Raw genomic sequence first — 26301 nt, 5'->3', positions numbered from 1 at the left:
TCCACTCCCAGGCCAGGATTTTCCAGCCCCATGTGGCGGGATCTGCCATGGGAGATTCAGCAGCCCAGCCAAAAGTCCATTAATACCTGATGAGCCTTGATGGGATCTGAATAACAGGGAGCACATTGCGTTAAGCTTTTGGAGTAAATGAGGCTACAGTTCATTGACTTTTAGCAGGACTGGACGATTCCAGCAGTGGGCAGGGCCAGAGAATTCCACCTCCCTCCACCCTCCCCCAGTCGGTGTGCAAGCATTGTGCACACCCAGCTTTTTGTGCTTTTAGAACGTTTAGCCAGTTCTGTCAAGTTATTGGTGAGGGAGAAATAGTGTGAATGTGCTGGGTGGTTAACAATAGCAGAAATCGGTGACGTGGTGGTACCACATGAGCTTTGCAGTGCAGTGTCTTATTTGCAAGTAGAAATCCAAACTCCTTTTGCTCTCTGCCCAAGGTTTGGATTACAACATCAGCCTGGGTGGGTTTGCCAATGTTGAATTATTTACTATTCTTCAAAAAAGAATATTTGATTCAGTAAAACCAGTTTGCGAATCCGATGCCCTTATTAGCACACTTGACAAGGTGCACGATTCTCCTCTATGCCAAGTTTCCACTCGTTGCTTTTCAGGAGGAAGAGCAAAGCTGAGATGTCAGTGACTCAGTGATTTGTGAAGGATAAAGTGCAATATGAGTGTGAGCAAATTGGGAAATCTCACAGCAAATTGTCTGAATTTTGGGCTGGTTTTGCAGGAATTGGCTAAATAAGATACTGTTCTTAAAAAGGTCTCAAGGGAGCTTTCACCACTGTATTTTTGAAGAAGTTACCCAGTACTGCAGTGAGTCTATCACAGTAGGTAGTACAGCAACATTGCAAACTACGCTCTTGCACATAACTAATGGTGGATATGATTTGCACTGTGCACAGAATCAGCAATCTTATAGTACAGCAGAAGGCCATTTGGCCCATTGTGCTGGTGCTAGTATTACTACTTGTAGTAATTAAGGCCCACAACTGGAAGAGTTGAATGAAATCAGCGAATAAAGACTGACAGCAGAAAGAAAGGTTTGCATTTATATATAGAGCCCCTCACAACTTCAGGACGTCCCAAAGAGCTTCACAGCCAATGAAGTATTCTCCTTTTTGAAGTGTAGTCACTGTTACAGTGTTGGAAAACATGGCAGTCAGTTTGCGCACAGCAAGATTCCACAAACGGCAATGTATAATGCTCAGATAATCTGTTTTAACGGCATTGGTTGAGGGATAAATTTTCACCAGGATCCTGTGGAGGACTGCCCTGCTCTTGTACTTTGAAACAGTGTTGCGGGACATTTTATGTCCACCTGAGAGGACAGATGGGGCCTCAGTTGTAATGTGTTAGCCCATAGGTGGTACCTCCAATAGTACAGCACCCTCTCCCTGCTGTGACAGTCTAGATGTTTAATGCTGAGGTGGCTGGAGTGAGTCAGTGGGTGAGAGTGCAACCACTGAGCCACGGCAGATACACTGTGATGGAAATAGTATAAACACTGAAACTTGTTTCTAAATTTGGTCTTCTGCATATATATAGATTATCCTATTTTGTCTGAAAATGCAAAACTTGGATTCCAAATTGCTTTATTGATGAATGCAGCTGGTGATCTTTAATCTGGCTGATTGGACTCTTGCTTTTATCTTTTTTTAAAGGAGTTTAGGAGGAAACTGGATGAGAAGATGATTGAACTGAACTTGGCAGTGGATATGGGAGAGGCTATCCTGTCAATCTGCCATCCAGACTCTATCACAACCATAAAGCATTGGATCACAATAATTCGGGCCAGATTCGAAGAGGTGACTAACTTCAAACAGAGATGTAACTGCGTAGCTGTGTAATCATTTTTAAATGTGGCAGAAAAATGGACTGTTCTAGGCTTTTAGTCACCAGACCATTATGAAATATATTAACTCATTAGTTGCAATTTATTCCTATACTACAAGTAGATATAATATCCATGTGGAGATATACTATATATATATATATATCACACACACACATATGTGAATAGTAAAATACACATGCTGTCATGCTGTACATGCAATTAAAAGGCAGGTTTCAGTAGTGGTTTGCCCGTCTGTTTTACACACCCAACCCAGACCCAGGATTATTTCTCCTTGCTGAAATCATTGGTGGCAATCCCACCTTTTGTAATTTGGGGAGGTGAGCACAATCAATCCCCCAAATAGGGACACTTAAAAAGAGAAATACTTGCCCTCCTTTTTTTAAAGGAGTTTAGGAGGAAACTGGATGAGAAGATGATTGAACTGAACTTGGCAGTGGGTATGGGAGAGGCTATCCTGTCAATCTGCCATCCAGACTCCATCACAACCATAAAGCATTGGATCACAATAATCCGGGCCAGATTCGAAGGGGTGACTAACTTCAAACAGAGCTGTAACTGCGTAGCTGCGTAATCATTTTTAAATGTGGCAGAAAAATGGACTGTTCTAGGCTTTTAGTCACCAGACCATTATGAAATATATTAACTCATTAGTTGCAATTTATTCCTTTACTACAAGTGTTTATAATATTGATATGGAGATACTCTTTTCTCAGTATCTCTCCCTGCCGCAGTGTTGTGTCTATGTTTCAAGTTCTAGCCTTCACTTTTCTTTGTCCTCCTCCACCCCATTCTTCGTGTGTATATTGATCCAGGAGCAGCCTGCTCCCAGAAAACTCCCAGTGCTGTTCTTCAGCATGCTGCTGAGAGGTGTGAAGGAGTGATGTGGGGCAATTTGACAATATTTTTTGGAGTTATTCCCTTCTGCTCATCGGCCGAGAAAAGAAGCTTGCTGTGTGGTGAATTGTGACAGCGAAGACCATTCTCCTTAACCCCCCCCCCTGCCCCCCGCACCCCCACCACCCTTCCAAGCAGTTAATACTGCAGTAATCAACACAATGAGGGAACTACAACAGAGGCAGATGATTCAACTTTTTGCGATGAAAATAGCTCCCAACCTTTGGGGGCTGTAGGCATGCCTAACAACTGTGATAACCTGTCAAGGCTGCAGTGAGTGCTTTGTCCGTGGTTTGTGGAATGACCGGGCCAATGTGCTAAACGGTGATTTCCCTTTCCATTCTTGTTATACAGCACAATATACCAGACTCCCAGCTTTCTGAACACAAAGTACGTTAGCTTGTTGATGCTGTTTAAGTGCTGTTGCAGAAGGGCAAAAGAGAAAAGTGCTTTCCAAAGAATTCTTCAAACTTGAGAGATTTTTTTTTTTACAAATGTTTTGTTCTTTTTATGTAAAAATCAGGTAACTGCATGGGCTAAACAGCATCAACTGCGACTCGAAGCAGCTCTCGCCGATGTTATTGCTAATCAGGAGTTACTGGAGAACCTGTTAGGCTGGTTACAGTGGGCAGAGACAATACTCACCCAGAGAGACCAAGAACAACTTCCACAGGAGATTGAAGAAGTCAAAACACTTATTGCTGAGCACCAGGTAATCGTCACTAAAATTGGAATCTGAGCTTGTACATGTAATAATATTCAGATGCCTACGCTAGACATTTAGAAAAGAGTATAAAAATTTAAATACATTTCACCTGGGTGACACATTGCAGTATTCCTCTTCATTTATTATATGAGAGTTCCTTGGTAGTCTCTAGGAGGTGAAACTGAGACATACAGTTCAGGAATGTCAAAGCTTCGAAATCTAGGCTGTGCTCAGTTATGTAGTTTGCTTGTGCTTTTGTCATTTAATCTGTCCAATTGAATTGGAAGGGGCAAAATCTTCCAAAGTGTCTTCTCATGCAGTCATGCTTGTTGGAACAAGTATGTGTGGATGTCCAATAAGAGGAGGATTTGGCTGGGAAATAGTGCATCGATTCCTATTCCCTGTGATCAGGTAGTTTGACAGCAATCACCATTTAGGCTCATATGTGAAGACTAGCCTCTTGAATAAGTTGGCTGGTGTACAGCTGCTCCCAACCCACCACGTGTAACCTTACGAAAGCAAAATACTCCTGATGCTGGAAATATGCAATAGAAACAGAAAATGCTGAAAGTACTCAGCAGGTTATGGCAGCATCTGTGGAGAGAAACAGAGTTAACGTTTCAGGCTGATAACACTTCATCAGAACTGAGGAACTATAGGAATGTAATAGGCTTTTCAACCAGTGGAAGGGGAGTAAGAACAAAAGGGAAGGTCTGTTATAGGTTGGAGGCTGGATAGATTAAATGACAAAAGCCCAAGGGAGTGGTGATGGGTATAGTAAAGAAACAAAAGACATGTCGACATGAAGTGTGAGGAGCTGGATAACAGCTGTCAGAATGTAAAGTAAATAAGCGTGAAAAAACCAAACCAGCAAAAAAAACCATGGAATGTAATAGAGACAGAGGTTAAGATCTAAAATTGTTAAACTCAATGTTAAGTCCAGAAGACTATAGTGTGCCAAGTTGAGCAATGAGATGATGTTCCTTGAGTTTGGAACACTGTAGCAGGCCAAGGACAGAAAGGTCAGAGAGGGAGCAAGGTGGAGAATTAAAATGGCAAGCAACAAGAAGCTCAGGGTCATGAGTGTGGACTGAACGGAGGTGTTCCACAAAGCAGTCACCCAGTCTGCATTTGGTTTCCCCAATGTAGAGGAGGCCACATTTTAAGCAACAAATACAGTATACTAAATATGATGAAGTACAAGTAAATCAGTGTTTTTCTTGGCTTCTTTGGAGCCTTGGACAGTGAGAAGGGAACATGTAAAAGGGCAGGTGTTGCATCTCCTCTACTTGCATGCAGTGGTGCTGTAGGAAAGGGAGGGGTGTTGGAGGTGACTTAGGAATGGACTAGGGAGCAAAACTAATGGCAGAGTGGAACGATCCCTACAGAATACTGAAAGGGGAGGGCAGGAGAAGATGTGTTTGGTGGTGGCATCAAGCTGGAAGTAGTTGAAATGGTGGAGGATGATTTGTTGAATACAGAGGCTGGTTGGGTGGAAAGTGAGGACAAGGGTTTTGGGAGGGAGGGAAGGGGTGAGAAGTGCACGGAATGGATCAGACATGGTCAAGGGCCCTGTTAACCATGCTGGGGTGGGAGGTTCCTTGGTTAAAGAAAAAGACGTATCGGAAGCACTGATATGGATGGTTGCATCATCTTAACAGATGGATGCAGTAGAGGCGGAGAAACCAGAAGAATGGAATGGATCCTTGCAAGAAATGGTACGAGGAAGTTTAGTCAAGGTAGCTGTTGGATCTCATGGGCTAGTAGTGAAGATTAATTGTTAGCCTATCCCCAGAAATGGAGACAGAGAAGTAAACATTACTCCTATATAAGAAGAGAGAAGAATATTGAGGGGGGAGAAAGGTTCTCTTGCTAATGATGCCATTATGTTTTAATAAATAAGATATTTTTAACCCTAGTCTTTCATGGAGGAAATGACCAGAAAGCAGCCAGATGTGGATAAAGTAACAAAAACATACAAGAGGAAAGCTGCAGAACCAACCCAGATTGGGTCCCAAATTCCTGTCATAGATAAAGGAAGGTCAAGTAAGTGGTGATCGAGTTTCCGTCTAAATAATCTTATGTTGTAGCATCTGCTTATTTTCAATGACTTCCATTTTGGACTTGAATGTAACACGAAATAAAATAATGGGCCAGAATTTTCCTGTCAATATAACAGTGAAGCTAATGATGTTTGCCATTATTTAAATTGTACAGTGACTTCAACAAGAGGCAGAGACAAGATTAAAGCAAAGTTGGTGTCCCAGTTGTGCCACTCTGCAATTAGTTTTGTGAAAGTGGCATCTCCCTGTCTGGCTCACCATTGGAATATACTTAATGACATCTGTTGCTGTATGTGTGCATTACATATGGACTAAACTTCTCACAGAAAGTTGAATTTTCATCATTTCAGGTCTGAGTACTCTTTTAATGATGTGATAAGGGGTCATTACTGGCAGTCAACCTCACTAGCATTGAAAATGAACTATTACAAGTGCAGAGTCTCAGTCCCCCAGATTTTAATTGTTCCTGAAGATTTTTAAAAATGTGAAGTTTCACAAGTCCTTCAGTCTGATTGGTTGAAGAGATACACAGTTGCTTGCCTTGTTCACTCAGTTCCCAGATGCCCAGTTTCCCTCCCTGCAATGTTACCAATTTGCATTTTCAACAACTTGTTTACAAATGTAGAATACTGCAGATGCTGGAAATCTGAAATAAAAACAGGAAATGCTGGAAATACACAATAGTTCAGGTAGCATCTGTGGCCAGAGAAATTGAGTTAATGGGCTGGATTTTACAACCCCCTAGGGGTGGGTTGGCAGGTGGGGGGAGGGGTGCCATAAAGTTGGGCACCATGCCATGGGCGACGTTCTCTGTGCCAACCCGTCTACCCCCTGCTGCAACTTTACCAGCAACAGGGTGGAGTTGTGTTGCCTGTCCACCTGTGGGCCAAATAAAGTCCTCAAGTGGCAAAGTTAATGGCCATTTAAGGGCCACCCCCTGTTGCTGCTGGGATTTAACCCACGACAAGAGATGCCCACACCAAGTGTGCAGCCCAGCAGGCTCACTCCTGAGGCTGATGGTCAGACAAGGTGGAGGGTAGTGGTGGCAGTAGGGGGTGAGTACCTATTTTACAAGCCTGTCTTCCCACCATCCTCCTTCACTTATTGTTCAGTTATCCATCATCATTTACGACTGGATGTGGCAAGACTGTAGAGCTTTGATCTGATCTGTTGGTTTTTGGATTGCTTAGCTCTGTCTATCACATGCTGCTTCCACTGTTTAGAATCCATATAATCCTGCTTTGTAGCCATAACAGATTGGCATCTCATTTTTAGGTGTGCCTGGTGCTGCTGTTGGCATGCCCTCCTGCACTCTTCATTGAACCAGTGTTGAAAGTTGAAGGATGATCTCCCCACAGACAGTCCACCATTTACAAAGCACAAGTCAGTCGTGTGACAGAGGTACACCCTACTTGCCTGACTGAGTGCAGCTCCAACAACACTCAAGATGCTTGACACCATCCAGGGCTAAGTGCCCGTTTGATCAACACCACATCTGTCATCTTAAACCTACACTCCCTCCACCACAGTAGCAGCAGTATGTACCATCTACAAGATGCACTGCAGGAACTCACCAATGCCCCTTCCAAACCTGCGACCTCTACCACCTGGAAGGACAAGGGCAGCGAATACATGGGAACACCCCCACCTACAAGTTCTCTTCCAAGTCACACACCATGCTAACGTGGGACTGTATTGCTGTTCCTTCACTGTCGCTGGGTCAAAATCCTGGAACTCTTTAACAGCACTGTGGGTGTACCTACAACACATGGACTTCAGCAGTTGAAGAAGATGGCTCACCACCATCTTCCCAAGAGCAATTAGAGATAGCCACTAAATGCTGGCTTCGACAGTGATACTCACATCCCATAAATGAGTTAAAAAGAAAGAGACAGCCTGCTCAGTCTGGCTAGCCAAGTGCAGGGTAATTACCATAGTTTATGGTCATCGTTATGTAAACTCACAGATGTAAAATAGGTCCTCATTATTTCAGTGGGTGTTAAAGCATAGGGTATGACTTGATGGATCTTGAGTTTGGGAGATCAGAATACGAAAGTGTCACCCAGCCTGTTTTGGCACTGGGATTGAGACTAATAATGAATGAGCAGCGATTGTACTCAGCAATAATTCACAATTTTCTGTGATGTTAACCTGATCCTTGGAGCACAAGAAATGTAATAGAAGATCACTCCGGATTTTTTTGCCTAACTAAGTGAGGGATGTTAATAGTGCTAAATGAAACAGTTTCCCCCTCAGCATTCAGTGTTGGCATGAAGCAGTCCCCAGGTCACACACAATGCAGAGTAAGAACCACTCCACCCTACCTTTCAGTATAGGGAGTATTCCAATGCACTCCAACCAGTGGAAACTAGGCAGTACAAGAGTTAAATCAAAGCGGGAAGTTCAAATTTATGTTAATTGGGGACCCTGTTGCATAGATGATACTCCCAAAATTTTTATTATTAATTTGATTTAATTATCAGCTTATATTACATTGCAAGTGGGTTTCAGAATGATATGAAATGAACAAATTGAGCCCTATGGTTTATTCTAGATTCTGAGAGCTTTTCAGTTAAATGTTAAAAGCATGTAAGAAGTGTGTACAGTAATAACAGCAATTTCATGTTGATGTGTTTCATCTGCATACAGTACTTCAGCAATAGAAAGTGTGTTTTTTATAAATTGATTTCTCAAAGCTTTACAAAGTAAGTACTTTTGAAAAGAAAATTACATCTTTGCCATATGTGGTCTTGTATGGTTGCTGAGATTGTTTTGGTGCTGCTCTATCCGTTTGAAGTTTAATTTTGTGGGACTCATATCTGCCAAGTTTGTTACTTTTAGGGTGGGGTCCCGTGATTATGGTCGGTAACTGAGGTCCCATTTTGTAAGTGTAAACGTCAAGCCAAATCCCAAATTGAAATCATCCTACCACTAAACCATATTGATTGTGTGGTGTGGCTTCTCTTGTAGGGAAAAGATTCCCAGCACGGGCTCTGTATTCACCTGCAACACAGACCATTGAGACAAAAAATCCACGTGCTAACCTCCTCGTTAGTAAGTGGCAGCAGGTCTGGTTGTTGGCTTTGGATAGAAGGCGGAAACTCAATGATGCACTCGACAGGCTGGAGGAGGTAAACGTTTTTTAAACTTGTAGTTTCAAAAGTTGAATGGAAGGACAACCAGTAAATTCCTATTAAGCCTGCATTCTGTCAAATGGAATCAAACCATCTTGAAGATTTTACATTGACAAAGGAATGCAATTGGTGATAATCCCTCCAATGTGAAATCCAGACTTTTGAATGCAGAAATGGCATCATTTCTTAAGCGATGGTAAAAACAATTCGTTGCTTCAGTAACTTGCTGCATGTTGAAATAAGCCAATTTTGCCAAATGAACCATACTGGTCCCTCCGGTATATCACCAAATGAACCATATGGGGAACCCCTAGTTTTTACCACATAAGTATTACGTGGAACTCCTGAATGTTTTTCCCTGAGCTTATTTTATTACATTTTTTGTCAAGAGGATTGTATAAACCCTGAATGTGGCTTGCTTTTCTGGATTATGTGCAATGTTTTCCAATGAACATTACATGTGTAAAGTATATTAGCATAGATATACACCACGATAACTTCCCAATGAGTGAATGTTTTCCCTCTAATTTATGTTCGCAGAACTTTCGCAAAGATTAAAACTGATAAATAACCGGGTTTAAATATTCATACCAAATGTCTAATCATGCAACTGGAACATTTTAATGCTTATATAAGTGAGCAATTAAAATGTTTTGTTGGGCTTGCTTACTTTATTTGGCAAACCAGCTGTTTCCTTCATAATGCAAGATTATACATTTAAGTACTTCTGTGCCTTAAATATTTAAGGAATTTTTCAAATGATGTTTTAACCTGCTCCGACTAGAATTTGCTCTGTATTTCTGATAGTATCTCAAATAGTTGTTATTCATTCAAGTCTTTCTAGAGTATTTGTGCTAGTGGGATTTTATTTTTAATCTGGAGAGGGAAGGTGCTAATTTGTGGATCTCCCCATTAAACTTGGCCAAAGTGATATTACTGAGATTTTTTTTTTTTCCAAAAGTAAAATTGCTGGAAGTTTACTGTGACCTTGCTTCTCTTAAAGCTGAGGGAGTTTGCCAACTTTGATTTTGACGTTTGGCGAAAGAGGTACATGCGATGGATGAACCACAAGAAGTCCAGAGTAATGGATTTCTTCAGGCGTATTGACAAAGATCAGGACGGGAAGATCACAAGACAAGAATTTATTGATGGAATCCTTTCCTCAAGTGAGTGTTGAAAAACCCCTTCTAGTGTCTCCTGAAAGAGACCACTCTATATTTCCCAAGTCACTTAGAATCATACTCCTGTAGAGTAACAGTTCATCTTTATTTGTCACCTTTAACACATTCCTGGACAGCAGAAAAAGGGGGTAAGATTTACCCACCAAGTTACATTATTCTTCCACCCCTGGTAGGATATTCCACATCCTGACAATTTTCAGCCTAAAGTGAACTAATCCCTCCAATCTTCACCCTTCGTTACTGTGCTGCTAATCCTATGTCTTAAGGCCATTAGCCACTGACTCGCCATTCGATGGACGTAGTTTTTTCTTGTTTAACTTATCAAAACCCCTTGAATATTTGAATGTAAGTAACAACTGCAAGTGCTCAAAATCTAGAGCAAAAATGAGAAGTGAACTATTCGTGATGAAGAATATACAGCTGAAATATAGCTTGTCCTTTCTCTCCAATGATGCTTGCTGACCAGTTGAGTATTTCCAACATATTCACCTTGAATCTTTTTTGTCAAATTCCCTCGCTGTTGTCGTGGATACCAGTTCCTCTCCATCCTTATAATCTGCAGTGAAAGTAAAACGTGATCAAAAGTTTGTTTTGTTGTCTCTCATCTATATCTAACCTTCTGATTTACTTGGGGGAGAATTTTCCCCTCATCGAGGGGGTGTTGTGCAGGGGTGGGCGCGGACCCAATTGGCGCCCCCAATTAAAGTTGGACAGGCAGCTCAGTTTATTAGTTTAATTGATATTTAAATGGCCTTAATAAGCCTTTGACGGTTCGGTGGGCGCATAGCCAACTCAGCTGTGCGCCCACCGAACTGAAAATCTAAATGACACGCGGTGACGTCGGGACGCCCGCCCGATGTCACTGCGCATCATTTTACACCTCGGTGAGCGGGCCCCGCACCCGCTCGCGAGCCGAAGATTCAGACCATGATTACTGTACACCACAACTGGACCGGGTTTCTCTTCACTTGACACTGTCACACGCACAACTTGCATACACACGCACATACATATGTGCACATCTTTTCCAGCAAGGGCTATATGATACACTCGGGAACGAGTGTCCCAGTTGACCTTTGTGTTTCCCTTAGCCCGGAGACACTGCGATTATTTTTAACACGCCTCTGCCACCTTGGCGGACATCTGACTGCTCATCACAGACTGGGAATTGAACTTAATGACCTTCCTGCACTACCGGGCCTTGTACAATACCATGTGTTGAACCATTGGCAGCCTGAATTGAACGAAGTCTTGAACTGGTAGAAAGTTAATAATTAAAGGAACGGTTTCTGTTGTGCGGTTATATAGTCACTTAGTTATGTTCATAAGTTTAACTTGGGGGAAGAACATCATAATATTTAACTAAAAGGATTCTGTTTACTGAATTGTTCTATAGAGTTTCCTACCAGCCGCCTGGAGATGAGTGCGGTGGCAGACATATTTGATCGAGATGGAGATGGCTACATCGATTATTACGAGTTTGTGGCAGCCCTTCATCCAAACAAGGATGCTTACAAGCCACTTACTGACGCTGACAAAATAGAGGATGAGGTATACCATGCATAGAATCTAAACTTTATATCCTGGAATCACTTGATACAGGAACGTTTTAGTTAATTTTGACAGTCAATCCCTTTCTGATTCTTAAAGAAATCCATCTGATTATATTTGCTTTAATTTATATACTGATATTGGATCTGATTTTACTGCCAGTGCTTCTCTGTGTGATCTTTACAATGCACTGAAATGCTTTCAATCTCAACTTGCTAATACTGCCTCACTTTGTACTTCATTGTAAGGTGACACGGCAAGTAGCAAAATGTAAATGTGCAAAGCGGTTTCAGGTGGAACAGATTGGGGAGAACAAATACAGGGTGAGTGTTGCAATCTTTACCGTATCACGGGCTGAGACTGAGCGGTAATGAAAACTGTAAGCTTCAGCTCTTTGGGTTGTTAAAGATCAAATTAGAGGCTAAAGGTAGCTTCAGTTAATGCCTAGCCAGCAAGTCTATGAATGCAACAACTTTCCGACTAAAACAATTTTATTCCTATCTTGCATTCTAAATGGCAAAGTTGTGGAAGGAAATGACTAAACATTTACATTATGGACTGATAGCAAGTAATCAGTTTTAATCTGGAAACAATCTAAACACAGATTCGAGTTAAGTGCCAACTGATACAAATTTGGATGGTTGCGAAACTGTATTTAAAGAAACAGTGGGCGTAAATTAAAACTATGAAATGTTGCTGATATCTTGGGCATTTACGCCTTTAAAAATGTCAGATGCATTTTTTGATTCATATTATTACAACTTTCTTTTAAAGAAAAGGTTTGGCGCCTGCCTGTTTATAAGATTATGTGCCACATTATTTAGTAGCTAGTTCAGTGGGCAGAAACACATGTCCTAAGTGTGCCATGGATGGCACAGATGACCTGACATTCCTGGAATCTGATTCCATCAGGAACTAATATCTTCAGAGCTGGGGAGAATGGGTCCTGTATAGAGACTCGGAAAAGACCCAAATACCCATTAATCTTTTCAAATTGACATCCACCCTTTCCTTGTAGCGTGAAATATTTAATCACTCACCGCAATTCAATGGAGCTTTACGGTTATAAATAAACTTGGAAAAGCTGTTGAAGCATATTGTAAAGCAAGGAAGATGACGAGTCTTCAGGAAAAATGGAATTAAAACCTTGTTTTTCTTAATTCACCTCGCTTGTGTAATCAGCCTGGCGTGGTACTACTGAAAAATCATACAGTGGAAAAGGAGACCATTCAACCCATATTGTCTGTGATGGTTCTTTGAAAGAACTTCCAACTAGTCGCACACCCTTGCTCTTTTCCCATAGCCCTGCATATTTTATCTTTCAAGTATTTATCCAGTTTCCTTGTGTAGGTTCCTATTGAATCTGCTTCCACCACTGTTTCAAGTAGTACATTCCAAATCACAGCAACTGATAATCAAATTCTCCTTATCTCCCTATTTTGTCAATGACTGTGAATCCATGTTCGCTGGTTACCAACCCCTGCTAGTGGAAACAATTTCTCCTTCATCCTTACTGAGCATATTTAAAATGAGGCAACTTGTTAATCAAAGCACAGCACACTGATAATGTATAGCAAATTAATCAGCATCGGAAGGAGAAAGGGCAGGTTATGGAAGTATCCTTTCACCAGAATGGTTTCGTCCTATTTCAGACTTCTAGCTTTCCTATATATTTCCATTTAAATTGCACCCTGTGCTAATCTTGTGAACATCCCAGTAATCAGGATATATGCCCTTCATCCCTCTCTCGGAGCTGCGTTTTACATGCACCCACCGGATGTGTTTTCAACAGGGGTGGGACACACAAAATAGGGCGGGTGCTCATCCCATCACCTACCCAATTAACCCCTAGCTCTCACCCTCCATAATACAGGGGTAGGAGCTGTAATCAGCAGCTCACCCATCATATTTAAATAGATAATCAAGGGTCATTTAGGCTTGTTACTAAGCCAATGTTTGGCCTGGGCAGTAAGGCGGGAGTGGGAAGTCTGATTTTTAAAACTAATCTCTTCAAAGGGCAGCAGAGAAGTGAGTGAGTGTGTCTATCTTCGGGGATTGCCCTTTGCCAATTAGGAGGTAGACCCCCAAGATAGGACACCCCATTTCTCCCTACCTGCCCACAGCCTTAAACCCACCTCACCACTGCAAACCACCCCCCGACTCCCTGACTTGCCCAAACCCTCCCTGCCCAAGACTTACCTCTTCAGGAGATCCATGGGATCCTTGTTCTCCTGCAGTCCCAGCAGCACTCTTGAAGCCAATCGGATTGGCCGGCAGCTCTCGAGGCAGGACTTCCTCCCCAGTGAGGGGCGAAAGTCCCACTTGGCCCTTGTTTAGCCTACCCACAGTGTGTTATGGCTGTGGGGTGGGCCATGTGGAGCAAGTCGCTCCACGTTGGCTTTGTTTCTCGGAGATGGGGGTACCCCCTTCCCCCCATCTCACCCCATGATATTCAGCCCTCTGTCTTCCCATCTCCCAGCCAATTGCTAGCTCAAAGATGCAAGGAAATAACTGAGGGAGAGTACAGTTTCCATCTGCTGTTGCTGCACTGGGCACTGTATCTGTGTGTGCTGTTCCTGTAACTATATATTTCAAAAAGAAGTTGCTTAAATTTTAAACGAATCAAGGAAAGCAGCTGTGGCTATCCACATCTTAACAATGGTGACAATTAAAGAGCACTGTGTTCATGAAACAAATGTCTAATCTGGTGCTATATACTTATAATTGATACCTGCTGAGTGATTGTGAGATTAAACATTAGTTTAGCTGCCAAGGCATCTCAGCCTACCCTCCCATAGCTCATAGTTTAGGTCCACACCCACCTTGCCTTGAATCCCAGTAGTCCAATCATTAGACTATGCTTTGTACACAACTTAAAACTCCAGTGCTTTTACTGCAGCTTTATTAATAGGAATGTTAACAATCCCCCTGAAAACTCTCTATTTCTCCTTTGAGATTTGACTTTTGTAACAGATACTCAGAGATGCATGTGAACACCAGATATCATTACTTGTCTGCTAAATTCCTTTTATCTTTATATAAGATAATCTCTTTCTCTCACTGCTCCCATGTCTCTTTTTTGAGGTTTCCTTTCCTCAATTCTTCTTAAAGTCTTACATGAGGTCTTCTGTTTTAATTGAATCCATTTGCAAAATCATTCTGTGGAGCCAATTACATCAATAATTTTATTTGAACTCAAAAATTTTATTTTCAGAACCCAAGTTATTCAGTCCCTAAACTCCTCAATCCTCAGCAGAGCTAATATTCGAATTGAGACCATGATTCCAACCTGTGCCCAGACTATCTTTTATCACCCTCCCTACTTCATTTCGGATTTAAAAACTTTACTTTCCAGCATACTAATTTATAAATCTCACCATCATTTGGTAAAGTAAATGTTTTACTTGTAGGTTTTGCAGTAACTTCTCAGATTAAATACTTAATATTATTCAGGAAAGAAAATCCCACACACCTCAGCCTTGCTAAGCTGCTGCATTTCCATTGTTAGTTGCGATAAGATTTTTTTCAGTTTTCTTTTTCCATCCTATCACTCCCTTTGTATGTGCAGAGCGACCATGTTCTGGATTAGTCTGCCTGTTCTCAATGCAAATCAATTAATAATTCATCTAACATTCTGAGGATAGAATAGGTTTATATATGCCACGTATAAAAACATAAAATGCTGGAAACCCTCAGCAGATCAGTCAGCAACTCATAGAATGACTACAACACACGAACAATGCACTGAGTGCCACTTCCTTGCCTTTTCCCCGAAGCCCTGCAAATTTTTCCTCTTCAGATAATGATCCAATTATCATTTGAAAGCCACAATTGAATCTGCCTTCAGCACACTTTCAGACAGTATACTTTCAGTCGCTGTATCAAGAAGTTTCTCCTCATGTCACCATTGCTTCTTTTGCCAATCACCTTAAATTTGTGCCCTCTGGTTCTCGATCCTTCCACCAATGGGAACAGTTTCTCCCTATCTAGCCTGTCCAGGTCCCTCATGATTTTGGACAGCTCCATCAAATCTCATCTCAACTTTCTCTTCTCCAAGGAAAACAGCCTCAGCTTCTTCAATCTGTCTATGTAGCTGATGTTCCTTATTCCTGGAACTATTCTTGTGAATCTTTTCTGTGCCTTCTCCAATTCCTTCACATCCTTCCTAAAGTGTGGTCCCCAGAACTGCACAGAATACTCCAGCTGAGGCTGAACCCACATTTTATACAGGTTTATCATAACTTTCTTGCTTTTGTACTTTTATGCCAAATTTATAAAGCCCAGGATCCTGTATGCTTTATTAACTACTCTCTCAACCTGATGCTGATCTGTGGAGAGAGAGAAAAACAGAGTTAATGTTTTGGGTCGGTTTCCAGCATCCACAGTATCTTAGTTTTGTTTTAAATGTAACGCACACATGTTTTTGTTTCTTGTGTTAAATATAATGTCATTATTCACAAAGTTCTTTGAAAATCTCTTAATTACAGAAAAAGAATTGTAACCTTAACAGATGCTCCATAAATGTTCCAGTTACCTTGCACATATCATTTTGTACCACCATCTTGTACACTGAACATACAATAGTGTGGTACAGATTTTACAGTTGGGCACTGGGGTTGAGGCTACCTGAAAAAGAGTTGTCTTGCACCTCCTTGTCGATATAGTGCATTGCCTGCAATATATTAATGCGAAAAAGGACTTCAGCTGTACTGTTCTCATGCATATTTGCATAGAAATTTCACCACTAGTGGACTGGTGCAATAAGCTCTGAATGTCTTTTAGTGAGGGGTTCTGCCTCATACTTGGCAGTATGAGCAATGATTATGGTCATTGCCAGAACCCAATATTGCCCTACTCAGTGCAATGTAACTGAATATAGCTTCCAGATATGCTAGGAATAAACAAAATTCAGCAAGCGCTCCTCAATTGTGTCATTAACTGGAGGTAGGCTGCGCTTGAAACCGATATAGTTGCCTAGTTTTGTAGACTTACAATATATTTGGTGTTATCACTTCATGCGCCCTGCTAGCCTGTATTGTCTAAAAGGTATTGCTAAAAGATAGTAACAAAGCTAACCAAGATTTTCTTATTGATTGTCCTTCATTGCTGTTGAATATATGTAGAAAACAATTCTGCATTGTAATTTTTCAATGAGATGGCAGTGGAAAAAAACAAATCACATCCATTTCCTTTCATAATGCATTTGAGTTAACTAATGCCAGTGATAAAATGCCCCACCCATTGTGGTACCATATCATACAATTTCTAGCCTGTGCTGAGTCAATCTCAGCCGAGGCAATTGGGTTTGTATTTCCTGGATCAAGAAGGCAAGCTGAGAAATCACCTGAACTTGCAACTCCTGATAGCTATCCAGTGACTTATGCTGGGACATATTTGTGTGTGGATGTCCAGTGAGGATGGGATCATCAGTGATGGTTTTCACAATCGAGAAGCCTGTCGACAATTATTGCCTGGCTTCATACATAACAGAACCTTTGAGTGAGGCATTGGAGAGTTGCCAACATCTGTGGAACTGTAGCCCAGCTTAAACCATTAGCTCAGAAAAGGGGAGAAAGCAAACAAAAACAAAATGATCAAAAGAATAAGAGCAAATAGCTTTGTACCCTGTTACAATACAGGAATGTCATCACACTCCTTAACAGGTTCTGCACTGGCCTTACTTGCCTTGTACAAAAATTGCAAATTCCAACTTCCACTTTGCGAATGAACATACAGTCATTGAAAAACACTGTTCTATTTCAAAACCAAAACTATTGTGACTAATTTTCTTTTTCTTCATATTTCTTCCATGACTTAGTTCTTCCTGGGAAATCAGGTACAGAACAACATAAATGTCTGATGTGTTTTACCTGTTGTGCTGTGTGCTAAAGGCCAGTAATTGCTGCTTTGTGGCTTTCCAAATTTAAACCAGTTGGACACTAAGGACCTTTTCCAGCCTGTTGTCCAATGGTTTATTTTTGATTGTTGGGTATAAAAGCAAAAATCTCTGCTGCTTCTTTTCTTTTAACTGTAAACTGGGCGAAAATAAGGCTTGCAACTGCAAAAATTAAATGCTTGATGTAAATCAATGATTGCGAGTTGGAAGAGAAAATCACTAGCAATATCATTTTTTAAATTCTCACTCTATAAGTTAATCTGCTGCTGAAGTGTTTCTTGCTGACCTTTTTTGCAGTTTGGTGACTCGCAGCAGTTGCGGCTAGTCCGCATCCTGCGCAGTACGGTTATGGTTCGTGTTGGAGGAGGCTGGATGGCATTAGATGAGTTTTTGGTGAAAAACGACCCCTGCAGAGGTAAGTTGTGAAATGTACTTTGGTTGGCTGTACCTGCTTCAACAGCACTAGCTGTTGTATGGTGTAATATCTCCATAAGTTAATCATACATTTGCCTGTTTGTTAATGGAATTTTTAGCCATTTATATAGTGCAAGAGGGGTACTCACAGGCAAATGTGGCTTGAAACAGATGTCAATAGTGGACCAGTGAGTAATGTACCATGGCTGATCTCTTGTCTCCAACTGTTCCACCTCTACAGTTCTACTGTTGGTCACACAACCTATCCCATTCTCAAGATGCATTCACCAAGTGTAATGTCACCGACTCTTAGTTACCCGACTGAATGATTCAGTCAAACAGCTTATCTCCATTCTTTTTAAAGACCCAATGATATTTCTCCTCAGTTTTCTCACAGCAGTGTGCTGGATGTTAATCTTTAATTCCGTTAGACTTCAGAAATATTGTTCGGGCTCTAGAATTGACCTCAGCCCTAACAGGCCATGCTGGGGAAAAGAATCAGTCAGAGAGAGAGAGAGAGAAAGCTCTAACTTAAAGAATATCCTCAAGTGCTGCCTTGCCCTATAGCCAAGAGTCACCAACTTTACTGGGGGTGAGGCGAGGTGGTGAGAATTTAATGATTTTTAAACAAATATGTCGCAAAAACTTGAATTGAAAGTATTTATCAGCAAAAATAGAAGCTTTTGTTGCAAAAATGACTTGAGTTCTGTGGAATTAATATTTGTTTATTTATATGTTAAAAGGAGTTTAAATGATCTCTCGCGTGTTGGTTTTATCGGTCCTGTGCTTGGTCCTGTTTCCTACAAAAAGTTTCTTCTCCATTTCCTTTGATGTGATGCGATCCCTTTATCATTTCTTCTAGTTCATCATCATGGGAGTAAAATGTTGCGTTCGGAATCAAACTCTTCAATTACCAGTCAGTCTCCTATAGGTTGGCAATCCTCTGTCTCTTTTCCTTCCCCTGTGTGCTTTCCTATTCTGTATGGCTTAACCCTCCTAGCAGCTTACAGCAGGCTTTTCATGTTTTTTTTTAAAAAAGAGAACTGTAATCCAATCCACTTTTAGTTTTTTTAACCAAATACAGAATGATCGCCCATTTTGAAATGCATGTGAAGTTGCTTACATGACTTTTTTCTTTTACCCGCAGTAATACTCACTGCAAGTAAGTGGTCACCTTGTCTGATATTGTAGCATCCTCCTAAGTGGAATGTAAATATCTGTTCTGCCTGAAAGTGGTGTGCTGTTTTGAGCTTCTGCACAAGTTTTTTGGAGTTGGGTTTGTTTTAGTGGGTCCCTAGGCTTCCTTAAACTGACTGCATGATGTTAATGGAGTCTGAACTCTTGCATAGTTCACAACGTGAAACTGAACTGAAACCTTTGATACTACCAGAAATTTTAATTTTAATTTCCATTTAAGCTTTCTGAATTTTGCTGGGCTAATTCATGTCATGCTGCATACAATACACCAGCCCAAATGTTGAGTGCTGCTGTCGCAAGTTCTGTTGCTGGTATGGATAGGCTATCAATTCAGATTTTAGTATTGTTTCATCATCCTGTTACCACCTTTTAGTTCTCCTGTACACTTTTTTTTCTACACTTCACCTTATCATTGCAAGTTTGGTGCTGGATCATGGCAACACCAATGATTAAAATTTGAACTATTGTTTCATTTCTTCTTCTTAGCCAAGGGCAGAACGAATGTTGAACTGCGTGAGAAGTTCATGCTTCCCGAGACCACTGGTCAGTCCATGGCTGCCTTCCGATCACGGGGTCGTAGGTCACGGCCATCGTCGAGGGCTGCTTCTCCCAACAGGTCAACCTCCAGTGCCAGTCAGAGTGTATCAGTTCCACCAGCTACGACAAATACTCCTCCTAAGGTAACGTTGAGCAGCACCATTAATTCCAAGTGTATCCTGCGATCAGCATATTTTAGCAAGCCAGTTATTTTAACCCAATGCTTCTGTTCAGCAGTTATGCATTGCTTAATTGCATTGTTGTAGCAATCTCCCTTTTAGCCTGCTATTTTATTACATTGCTGATTATCTAATTACACTGCCATAGCTACCTTAACATTTGGTTCAGGTTTCCGGTTTTGTGTTTGAATTGGTTGTGAAGAATTATCAAGAGGTATTCACTATAACCCAATAATCACAGAGAGCTAAATGCATGCCAGATGTTATAGATTGCTGTACTAATCTATCTCACTTTTGACTCTTCAAGTGAAGGGAGTCACAAAGGGGATCTTCATCATTGTATTTTTAAATTTTACTCCTCCATACTTAACATTTCCTCCTCCATGACACTGTTTATTCCTGATCATTTTATTTTATTGTCTTAATTTCCATTCATTTTCAATGTATCCTTGTTTCATGCAGACACCCCAACATTTAATCCGCAATTATGATAAACCATGGTTGACAAACAGCAAAACATCAAGTCCTTATAAGTCACCAGAGTCCCCTGAACGCCGAATCCCATCTCCAGAGGTATAGTACGGTGAAGCACACCCGGTCTAAGAAACAAGTGTTGGTAGTGGTCAAACATTGTTTTGACCTTGAGTTTAGCTGGCTGTCTTAGCGAGGGCTGGGACAAAATTTTGTTGCTTGGAAAATTCTGGGAAGAATTTTGTGCTGTTTTTCAGGATTCAAAATGTTTTTTTCTCTCGCTCTCGCTCTCTTGCTCTCTCCCCCCCTACATATTCGTTTGTAATGTGAAACTGAAACATGGTGGGAAATGATGAACTTTAAAGACTCTTGTGAGCCCTTGCAATTTTACATTGTCTTTCAATAAGATTGGTTCAACCAGTTTAGACAGCAACAGTGCACACGTTAAAGATGCAGTGACGGCAGTCTGATTGCACTTCACTAATCGGTTTTTAAAGATTTATTGCTGGAAATAAATGTTTTGGATTGCTAGATTCAGTAACTGAAGTTAAGCTTATGGTTAAACTTTACTTTGTAATAAAAACAAAGCAGTTACAGGCGAATTAAACATTCTTTTGGGGGGGAGGGGCGGTCAGGTGGGCGGGGTGGAGGATTTGACAGCTTTAATCAATCAATATAGAGGAGTTTTATCGTCAATTAATAGTTTGCATAAATTTAATATCATTGGTGGGTGCAATCTGAATTCCAGGGTCCATGCTGAAGAATATCTAAAATGTTGAATCCTGAAAAAAAAGGCCCTGATTACTTTTGAATTGTTACTTTTTACTTAATCTGTAACACTAGAAAATAGTTGACATTTTTTCCACACTTCTGCTCAGCACTTCCTTATGCATCCTGACCTCTGAGACCCTAGTGTTCATTTATCTTCAGAGTCTTCTCTCCTTATAATGCCCTTGATTTTTCCACAAATATTCATTCCTCTTCATTCATTTCATCTTGTTTCAGCGTCCAGAAAGAAACACGTGACTGAGTTGGTCTTTCCAAAGTGTTTTTTTCCTTATCTTAAAAGCTTCACCTATAATCTTGTGCTTGATGGAGTTGTTTGCTGTCTATGCAATTCACACAGGGTCATAATCGACTGTTGCAGTTTCTGACATGGCTTCTGTGATTGCAGTGTTCTCAGATACACCAGTATTTTCCTTCCTGAAACCAGCTCAGCAATGCACCATTAAAGCTATACAAAACTATACTTTAGATCCTGTGGGACTCGGTGAAGGAATTTCCACTTGGAACATGGGTTCTCCCAATCTACCACTGTAACTAATGCAGAAACCCTGGAGGCACAGTGTAAATGGCCGCATTTATCCATTTGACCCATTTTGCTGGGATCCTACCAGTCCTCTGTCAAAATGTTACATCAGCAGATCGAGAGAATCCCCATGAAAATTCCAGGCACATGGGTGTCGAAAAAAAATCTTCATTCGTTTTTGAAACTTGAGCATCAGTGTTTGGTGTTCTTGTATGTGGACCAGGCAGGACCCAGGTTCAGTCCGTGCCGAGTTGGCCAGTTGCGTGTGCAGACCTCTGCAATGTTGGGGAAAGCTTTTCACAGATCAGCAATAGTAACATGTAGTTGGACTGTTGGGCTAGGCTTTGAGTGCAGACCACACATAACAGATTAAAATAGTCCATCACATAGCAAGGAGCTCCAGTGACAGCCATGTGCCTTTGCAGATACTGGTGCTTTGTTTTTTGAAAGTAGGAATCAAAGCCACCTGTCAGGTGTGCATGTGTGTGTGTATAAAATTTATATATGTGTCCTCTGTATTAGCCTGTGGCCTCTGAAGAGTGTGTTGAAATAAAAATGAGGTTGACATTTTTTTTTGCCAAATTGACATTCATCTAGTTCTGCAAATGATGTTCTAATGTGTTAACATAAGGTAATGGTGAGGGTGTTTTGCACCATCCCTTCTGAGGTGCTTGGATCGTACCCGCTCCTCTTTCTCTTCCTGTGCTGTAAGGGTGCCCCCTAGTGGTCACCCCATAGCTTATTAAACATAATCAGTCCCATCTGTTCCAACCCAGAGAATCTTTTCTAACTAAAGATCAGGACACTCCAAATGAGCTCCATGGAATTTTTCCACTTTAGGCATTATAAAACAAGTCCGAGGAATTAAACTGGGGAGATCCTTGAAGTGTGGCAAAATGATATTCCTGGTGCTTTCTCCACCGTGACTATGCCATATGTGAAAATATCAGGAAAGGAAAATGGGAAAGCAGCCTCTATTATGGGTCAGAATGTTGAAGGCATTGAGCTTTTTCTTTTCCTGCTCTTTTATCTCTGAAGTAAAAGGGCTTTGCCGCTTGGGTCTATCTCTGGGACTACAAGCAAAGTTCACAACAAGGGAGATGGTTATATTATTTGATTAATCAGTCAGAACTTCAGGATGGCATGTTTTAAATCTTGGCATGCGCTGTATAAGTTGTGTAGGTTTACATGATGTATAGTGATAAGTTGATAAAAAACAGATGGTTCACCATCATCCTTTGAATGAATTTATATCCTACCAATTACTTCTTCTCTGGCCAGTAATCAATCTTCGAGCAAGTTATTTCTGCATCCCTCATGTATACTAAATTCACCAAGGTGCTTTACACAGCAACCCTGCCTTCCCACCCCTTTATATCAGGGTGTCATTGATGTCGAGAGAAGTGAACAGCAACATTCTCGCAGGAATGACCTTTTATCTCTAGAGGTAATTTACTTACTGTGTTGATTAACCAGATGTAAAGGTTAATCCTTTGAAGTAGCAGGAAGATATTACCATCCTCTCTGACCCAAGCAAATCATTATTCCAACGTTCAACATGCATTAAATTAGAAAGGAAATTGACAACCAATCCATTCAGATATTGGATATAGCCAGTTGGCCAGGTGCCAAACTTAACTGATGTGTATATAACTCTTGTTAAATTGTGCTTGTGGTGTAGTCTAGATAAGACAACAGAAAAAGCCTGATATACCGAGGAAAGCTTTGGAAAATGGATCAACATTTTAAGCAGTCCTTTGCATTATCAACTACACTTCGAAGACACTTACGCCTCAGTAGGAAAATATTAATCCATTTTTCTATATGATGTGATCTAGGTAACTCCCATCCAGGGAAGCAAACTGCGACCACCAGGGTATCTGTCAGGAAAAAGTTTTCACTCTGGAGATGACAGCAATTTAACATCAACTCCGCCTTCCAGAGGGAGGTCACAAGTACCAGGTGAGTGTTCTATTGTGATTGTAATCTTATCATTTACTGTGTCTGTAGAATAGACTTGGAAATGTCCAAAGGAAGGAAATGCTGTAGAAAGACCCTTTTGTGTCTCACTGGATAACTTCACTACCAAGGATGATACAAAGCTGAGTTGAAATATCCCAGGCTTGAACTCTGGGTTACTTGACCTCAGTCAAAATGACGACAAAAGTATTGCAAGAGGCCTGAGAGCAACTGAACTAAAAGGGAGAGAAGGTGGTTGGGGTGCAGAAGGGGAGGGTATCAGCCCAGGTTCCCAATTTTGATCACTGCCTGTGACACATGTTGAAAAATGCACAGGGATGGAAATAGGTTGCCCTCGGGTCCTGAAACCCCCTTTCCTGCTGCACAAGAAAACAGTGGTCATTTGAGCATCTTACTGATAGGTGACTAGTGCCTGTGGAATCAATCCTTAGCAACAGTATACACCTTGAAAGGGGAGTGTGGCAGTGGGGAGGTGTGGTTGCATTCCCGGCAGAACTGGAAGCATTGTCAGGAAATTGTGGGCTAAGGTTGTGCAACATTCTGCTACGTGTTCCTGGAAAATGTCAAATGGAAAAACAATCTCCATTTTAACTTTCTGAAATTAATCTCAATATCTGCAGAAATATCTTTTGTGTAGAATTTGTACCCTTTGTGTAAACTTTGGTGATCAGACGTGTCAGCAACAATCTAGTGCAAGATCATTTCAATCTAATAATCGTAGATAAATGGGTTTATTTAACTTGAGCTGTATATGTGTGTGTGTTTGTATATTTATATATTTGAGCTGTGTGTTTGTGTGTGCACGTATATGTGTGTGTGTGTGTGTGTATATATATTTATTTTTGAGCTGTGTTTGTGTATAATATATTTATATATTTGAGCTGTGTTGTGTTTGTATGTATAATATATATTTATACATTTGAGCTGTGTGTGTGTGTCTATATATATATTAATATATCTGAACTGTTTGTGTGTTTGTATATATGTATATTAATATTTTTGAGCTGTGCATGGGTATATATATTTGAACTGTTTGTGTACATATATATATATTTATTTATTTATACATTTGTGCTCTGTGTGTGTTTGTGTATATTTACATATTTGAGCTGTGCGTGTGTTTGTTTGTATATTTGAGCTGTGTGTGTATTTATATATTTGACCTGTGCGTGTGTTTGTGTGTATATTTATATATTTGAGCTGTGTGTGTTTGTGTGTTTTTATATGTATAAATATTTTTGAGCTGTGTGTGTTTGTGTATATTTATACATTTGAGCCGTGTGTATTTGTTGTGTATATTTATATATTTTTTTAAAAATATCTATATCTAGCCCTAGAGTCAAGAAAAGTCCGAAGTCGACCCACAAGCCGAGCAGGAAGCAAGACCGGCAGCAGAACCAGTAGTCGTCGTGGGAGCGATGCTTCCGATTTTGACATTTCAGATATCCAGTCTGTATGTTCAGATGTTTCAGAGACAGTACCTGACACTAGCAGATCAGGGTCACGAGCAGGATCTCGGCCATCTTCAGCGAAACCTTCAAAAATCCCAACACCCTCGAGGAGGTCCCCAGCAGCTAGCAAACTGAGCAAGGCCTCCAAAAGATAGTGCGATCAGCCCAGTGGAGAACTCCGAAGTCGTTTGATAGTACAGTCCTTGGGATGTAAAATATTCTGTAGAATCTGTTGTGAAATATTGCAAGAGGTGGACTTTTGATGCTGCAGAATGGCCTTATTTGTGTGTTTGTCTTGTAAGGTATGTTATTTTATGTGAATAATTATTTTGTTCATTTTTTTTTCTGTTGATGCCATATCCTCTGGAGGGAAAATTAAAAAGAGCTTTTAAGAAAGATGTAAGTTAAACTAATATTTTTACATGATAATGTGGAATTAGGTAACTATCTCTGAAAGCTGTTTCTGAATGTACTGTTAAACATAAAAAAAAATCCCAGGAACATGTCAATAAGCAGGCAGATGACTCCATGATTTGCTAACAGCTCTGATTACCTCATGCACAATTCAATGAGGCCATGCTGGATTTTAGGAAATAATCTTTATTTTGCTCGGAGCTGATTTTTCTCAATTAAAAACAAAGCAAATGTCTGTGTCCCAGGTGATATAAAAGGGATGTAAGAAGTCGATCAGCACTACCTTAATGTAGCAAATTTGAATTTACTCACGAATGTTTAGTTAACATACATGCCGGCTGTTAAGAAGACACTTAAAAATAAATCCTGCAGCATTTTTGTGCCATTTCATTTAAGCTGAGATCAAACTGCCATTGTTAAAACTCCCTTGCCCTTCCCACAAGTCATTTATACTAATAATAATTAATATATAAGTATGAAGTGTGTTGATGTCAATGTGAAATTTTCTTTTGCTTGAGTGGAAGATAAATTGTATCATTGATCCCATTTTGTATTAAAGCAAAGTTGCTTGCGGTAAGTCACAAGCTGAATCATCCCTACTTGTTACTTAACAGCAATACTTCATGCAAGACTATTTCTTTATTTATTTAACAAAGTAGATGATAATTTAATGTAGGCTTACGGCAGTAAAATGAATGACCTTGAAGGGTTTCCTCCAAATGCTTATTAAAGCATTCTTTTCAGACTTATGCCGGTTTTTGTTCTTTTGTTACTTCACTTCACCCGTGCCAAGATTGCAGATTTAGCAACCTAGAAATGTAAATGTAAAACAAGAACAACTTGCATTTATATAGCACCTTTCACATGTAGAAATCCCCAAGCAGCTAAGAACAGAAAAACTGACACCGAGACCAAAGGAAATATTGGAAGGGACGACCAGAACATTTGGTCTCAACTTTGAGGGTATTAAAGAATGGAGGGTTTTAGTGAGGGACTTCCAGAGAGAGTGAGGGCCTAGGCAGCTGAGGGCATGGCTGCCAGTGGTGGGGTA

General features: G+C 40.6%; 1 protein-coding gene across 29 annotated transcripts in view; it reads left to right on the top strand.

Annotated features, from left to right (window-relative positions):
• Positions 1 to 25999, top strand: part of dst (dystonin) — a 568493-nt gene extending 542494 nt beyond the window's left edge. For 11 of the 29 annotated variants that reach the window (XM_078541812.1, XM_078541808.1, XM_078541802.1 and 8 more), the window contains 14 exons: positions 1680 to 1823; positions 3291 to 3479; positions 5393 to 5519; positions 8507 to 8667; positions 9674 to 9836; positions 11248 to 11402; positions 11651 to 11725; positions 17221 to 17238; positions 17596 to 17713; positions 18575 to 18643; positions 19396 to 19589; positions 20088 to 20198; positions 23244 to 23367; positions 24717 to 25999. In XM_078541812.1, the coding sequence (XP_078397938.1) occupies positions 1680 to 1823; positions 3291 to 3479; positions 5393 to 5519; positions 8507 to 8667; positions 9674 to 9836; positions 11248 to 11402; positions 11651 to 11725; positions 17221 to 17238; positions 17596 to 17713; positions 18575 to 18643; positions 19396 to 19589; positions 20088 to 20198; positions 23244 to 23367; positions 24717 to 24991 (1923 nt within the window). In that variant the 3' untranslated portion in view covers positions 24992 to 25999. Of the gene's footprint in view, positions 1 to 1679; positions 1824 to 2258; positions 2403 to 3290; positions 3480 to 5392; positions 5520 to 8506; positions 8668 to 9673; positions 9837 to 11247; positions 11403 to 11650; positions 11726 to 17220; positions 17239 to 17595; positions 17714 to 18574; positions 18644 to 19395; positions 19590 to 20087; positions 20199 to 23243; positions 23368 to 24716 lie in introns of all 29 variants that reach the window. The other 18 variants (XM_078541814.1, XM_078541815.1, XM_078541819.1 and 15 more) reach the window with 8 other exon arrangements.
• The last annotated feature ends 302 nt before the right edge of the window (positions 26000 to 26301 follow it).

This window comes from Cetorhinus maximus, chromosome 5 (genome assembly GCF_964194155.1).
Source record: "Cetorhinus maximus chromosome 5, sCetMax3.hap1.1, whole genome shotgun sequence".
NCBI classification, from domain to species: Eukaryota; Metazoa; Chordata; class Chondrichthyes; order Lamniformes; family Cetorhinidae; genus Cetorhinus; species Cetorhinus maximus.
Note: the sequence above shows the minus strand (reverse complement) of the source record. Positions and strands in the feature narration are given on the sequence as shown.